We start from the raw sequence: 5,032 nt of genomic DNA on the forward strand, positions 1-5,032 counted from the left end.
GCTTATTTATTCAGCTTTCAGATGATGCATAAATCTCAATTTCTAAAAATTGACCCTTATGACTGGTTTTGTGGTCCAGGGTCACATATTAGAATGATTTCTGAAGGATCATGTGACACTGAAGACTGGACTTATAATGCTGAAAATTCAGCATTGACATAACATGAATAAATTACATTTTAAAATATATGAAGACAGAAATAGTTAAACAGTAAATTGTAAAAATACTTCACAGTATTACTGTTTTTACTGTATTTTTGATCAAATATACACACCCTCGGTGAGCATAAGAGACTACTTTTAAAAATGAGCTCAAACTTCTGAAAGGTAGTGTGTAGTATGGAAGTATGTAGATTATTTCTTTGCACTACTCTCAGTCCTGGCTCACTTGATGGAAAAGAGTAGCTTTGACATTTTGATAACTCCTTTTATGTCGTTTGAAGCAGATGATCTGCTGGTTTGATTGAGAAAAAATAAATGTCAACCTTAATTATAAAAGGTGTAAACAATTTTTTTGATGCATGAGAACAGGCTCAAAAATTCCCCCAGTTTGAAATTCACTGTGGAAATGCTTCTGATAACTGTTACATAAATCATCGTCCATCCTGCTCGGCATTGGCCATTAAAATAGTCAATCGCTAAATTGTGAAGGTCTGTGCAATATTTGTTTGTAAATGTTTTGATTGGTTATTTAATAGATTTATTTGGACATCAACATTGATCAAGACTCTGATGAGCCGTCTACATCCATTCTTAAAGGGACAGTTCACCCCAAAATGAAAGTTTTGTTGTCATTTACTCATCCTCATATTGTTCCAAACCTGTATGAATTTCCTCCTCCTGTTGAACAGAAGAATGTTGATAACCAAATAGTTACTGGTAGCCATTGGTTTCCATAGTATGAATCCAATGGATACCAGTAACTAATTTCACATTCTTCGAAAAAAAAAAAAATCTTCTTTTGTGTTCAACAGGTGAAAGAAACTCATAGAGGTTTGGAGGGTGAGTAAATAATGATGACAGAATTTTCATTTTGGGATGAACTCTCCCTTCAATGAAATGTAGGTCATATATACAGTATGTTGTGGCTAGATGTCGAACCCTCAGTGACCTCTGTGATAGGTTAGGGAAGAGTTTACAATCTGTAGCGACTGTGCAACTGTACAGGTCATTTTATTTTATCTTTCAAACTCTGAAATAATGAGTGGAGTACAGTAAACTGAAAGATTATTACAAGATCTTTGATATAGAATGATGCTTATTGTTTTTGTCCTTTAAGCTAATATAAAACATTTGTATGCGCTTTAAGAAGTATTTCAATGCCAATTAACGTAGGCTTTTATACAATATCTAAACTGTGCCACGACTTCAGTGGTTCAGTGCTTGAATATTTGGTGTCGCCCCCTATCCCTCAATGTGTGTCAGTGAACCAGATGTGAAACAGGGTGACTGACACGCATCAGATTCCAATCACTATTTGGAACAACATCACAAACAACTTTAGTAGAGTTTTAAAAGTCACTAATCACATATTTCTGTACACTTTCGTGTATATATTATGATTTATTACTTTATAACAATAAGAAATAACAAAAATAACAAACAACTTGGCCTTATCTTTAACTTTCAAAATAAAGATTAATGTAAAAGATGTCATTTTTTTAAACTCAAACTCTTGATTTAATATACTACTACATGTTCACGACTGTTTTCTTGAAGCTCACAGAAATAGTGTTTAATTGCCATTAATTAGGCTACTGCTGCATTTAATAAACTTTGATTTAATAACTTTTGATTCCCATACCTATTCACATTGTACTGGCCTTTGTACTTGCTTAATATCGTGCATTTCGTCTACCATACGATCAGAAGACATGAATGCTTTCTTTTATTTCCTTTACCCCCTAGAAGATATTCATCCGACTTACCCTGGAACTTTGCACACGTTCCTACCCTTTGGATTGAGTTCTTGACTGAAAACAGGGCACAGGCATAGAAGCAAAAGCAGTAAAACCGCTAAAGTGCCCTTTAGATCCATGGTAGAAGAAACAGCATCTCTCCATGCGCCTCTTCTGCTCAGCATTCCTTTTCTTTACAATCTCTAGAAGTTCAGACGGGTTATTCTGTATCTCCTAAATCGCAAAACCGTCGACTTAAATCGGTTGGAAGTTAATTTATCCGCATAAATCGTTTATCCACTCTCTTTCAGACTCCAAAGGCTGAGGCAGAGTAGAGAAAAGAGGAGGAGAGGGCGCACAGAAGTTATAAAGCCAAGCTGTTATTCCCTCCGTCCAGCCCCAGTTCCTGAGGAGAACACTGGTGGATGTAACTGGTGCATTGCTGGACACTTCTGACACCCTGATATCCCCAGTTTTCCGCTATTATTTCCAAAAATGCAGATTTTCAGAGAGGATATGCTGCTTCAGAATGTGTCAAGAAAAAAAAGTTCTGCGAAACTTTATGCGCGTCCATTTTGAAAAACAAAAGGGACCTTTAAAACGGGTCTTGCTCTCTTTTCAGAAGGGAAATTCCTAATTAGTGATCCTATCACAGGCTCTGGCTCTTGGGAATTCGGTGCGCCTGCTCTCTTCGGCGTGCAGCGGTTTCCTAAATTCTGACCGAAACCACCCGAGCAGCTCCTCATCGAGTGGGTGTGACTATAGTAGGCCTATATGCTTAGGTCTTAACCATGGACCCATCCAGCCCCCCTTACTAACCCCGTCAACATGCCCGCGCACAAACGCATTCACGCTGCCATGTCATTAATGCGCACAAGTTCACCTATGTAATAGACTTTTGTTGTTTTATGTAATATAATAATTACAACCTACCCATAATTATAACCACTAAAAAGAGAAAAATTGGCATTTTAGAAGTAAATAAACAAATACACGTAAATAGATAAATAGACTAGGCCTAGTCTTTGTTACCTGACGTTCCAATATAGGCCTATAAATACTATGGGTTATAGGCCTAATATGGGTTGAAGTCACACAGTACAAATATTTTTACATAGAAGATTTTTGTTTAAAAGCAGCCATGCCAGATGACCTTTTTTTTGTTTGTTTGTTTTTTGACACAGATGGGTTGGTGTTTAACGTGTTTCATATTGTTGTGGACATTTTCACAAATAGCAAAATACGTGCATTTTTGCGTAGCTATCTTGCATTTACATATATCCATTCCCTTTACAAATTCTTCCTCTCATTTATGAGGCATTTTAAATATATTTTTTTGTAAATTATAGTAGCCTACAGATCACGGACCTAAACTTTTGCGGTTTGAATAAGTGAACTAATTTTTTTTATTATTTTGTTTATGAATAACTTTTGGACATCTCCAGATGTTTTGTCAGTTTAGGTAAGTAGTGTATTCTCAGTATTGTAAAAGTGAATTACTTTAACAATGCAACGGCTCCCCCCTCTGTTAACTTCATGGAACGTGCACAACAAACTTTGCACAACACAGCTGCAAGAGCAGAACTAAACGTAAGCAGTCAGAAGAGACATTTGCACATTTGTTTTATGATTGCCCAATATCCAAGCAATTTTGGTCTGACCTTGGCTCCTATATATTCGATTCGGCCAATGTTACTTATTCTTTCAGTCTAAAAGACATTATTTTTTATTATATCGATGATAAAAATAGACCCCTAGAGTATATTGTTAACTTCTTTATTTTATATGGCAAATTCTTTATTCATAAACAAAAGTTTGCAAATAAGATTCCATCCTATCCCCATTTTAAAACTGAATTAATATCACCTCTTAAATCTCTTAGTTATATAAATAACAAACAATCCCAAAGATTTATAAAATATTATGAAGAAATGTTTAAAGAAAATACATGTATTTAAAAGCTTTCCCTGTATATTAATGTTTGTATGTTATTGTTTCAATCGTGGTAATGTATGCATTATTGTGTCTCCTTGTCTTGTCATCTTTTGTTTTTCATTGTTTTTTTTGTTTTTTTTAATAATATTTTTGTTTTATTATATGTATTTGTATGTAATTCCTTGACAATGTTCTTATGTTATTGAGCATTAATAAAAAAATAAAAATAAAAAATAAAGAGCAGAACTAAACGACAAGAGAGTAACAGCAAGAATTTTAAATAAAATCCTCGGTGAATTGTTTTTTTTTTCCTGCATTATCTGAAGCTACATATATTGCATGTATAACCTGCAAGTTTAACTAAACTAATTTGTAGCCTACAATTATGTAGCCCACTTCTCGGAATTATAAAACTCTAATGTTTCTGTTACGGAACGTTTATACAACAGCTTCCCTTTTATGGCATCACATGCGCGTATTACGTTGATAAACAGAAACGTCATGGGATTTGGACCAATCATTCTGCCCAGATTTGAATATGGGCGGGGCCGAACAGGTAGCGTTAAATAATGTGCTCAAGGGCAGGGTTGTTTACAAAATCAGCAGGAGGTCGATTTGTATTTATGTACATTGTTTGTACAAAAGTCTGAACTGATGTCTCTCTGCAAAACTCTACCTGCCTTTGTGCTCGCGACTCTTGACAGCAACATTAGGAGTTTGATGATCTCCACTCGTGTGCAAGCGTTACATCCGACCAAAACAATCTCACAAGAGCAGCCTGTTGACAGCAGAGAGCATGTATAATTTAGTAACAATATCTCCATAAACTCTGAACAGACCAAAGAAGCCTACAAGAGCAAAGACACTCTTGAATTACTTAGAAGCTTGGTGGTTTTCAAACTGTGCTCCTATGACATCCTGGTTGATAAGAATAAAGAGGTATGTGATTTATTCAATTTATTTAGCGTCCAAACTGGACGCTAACCAGTCAGGTTTCAGGAGTGGCCATTCAACTGAGACTGCGTTACTGTCTGTTACGGAAGCCTTGCGAATGGCAAAAGCTCATTCCAAATCATCAGTTCTTATTCTGCTGGATCTATCTGCTGCTTTTGACACTGTCAATCACCAGATCCTCCTGTCTGCACTCTCATCACTGGGCATCACAGGGATTCCACTTCGCTGGTTTGAATCCTATCTCA

General features: G+C 35.9%; 1 protein-coding gene and 1 pseudogene across 1 annotated transcript in view; one reads left to right on the plus strand and one right to left on the minus strand.

Annotated features, from left to right (window-relative positions):
* The window catches only part of LOC107750756 (scavenger receptor class F member 2-like), a 41,757-nt gene extending 39,346 nt beyond the window's left edge, over positions 1 to 2,411 (minus strand). Inside the window, exon 1 of the mRNA XM_016566283.1 lies at positions 1,929 to 2,411. Coding sequence (XP_016421769.1) covers positions 1,929 to 2,083 — 155 coding nt within the window. The 5' untranslated portion in view covers positions 2,084 to 2,411. The remainder of the gene's footprint in view (positions 1 to 1,928) is intronic.
* Positions 2,412 to 2,726: 315 nt separating this feature from the next.
* LOC107750758 (proline dehydrogenase 1, mitochondrial-like) overlaps positions 2,727 to 5,032 on the plus strand; it is a 38,165-nt pseudogene continuing 35,859 nt past the window's right edge.

Source organism: Sinocyclocheilus rhinocerous, unplaced genomic scaffold (genome assembly GCF_001515625.1).
Source record: "Sinocyclocheilus rhinocerous isolate Xijiao unplaced genomic scaffold, SAMN03320098_v1.1 scaffold2347, whole genome shotgun sequence".
Classification (NCBI taxonomy): Eukaryota; Metazoa; Chordata; class Actinopteri; order Cypriniformes; family Cyprinidae; genus Sinocyclocheilus; species Sinocyclocheilus rhinocerous.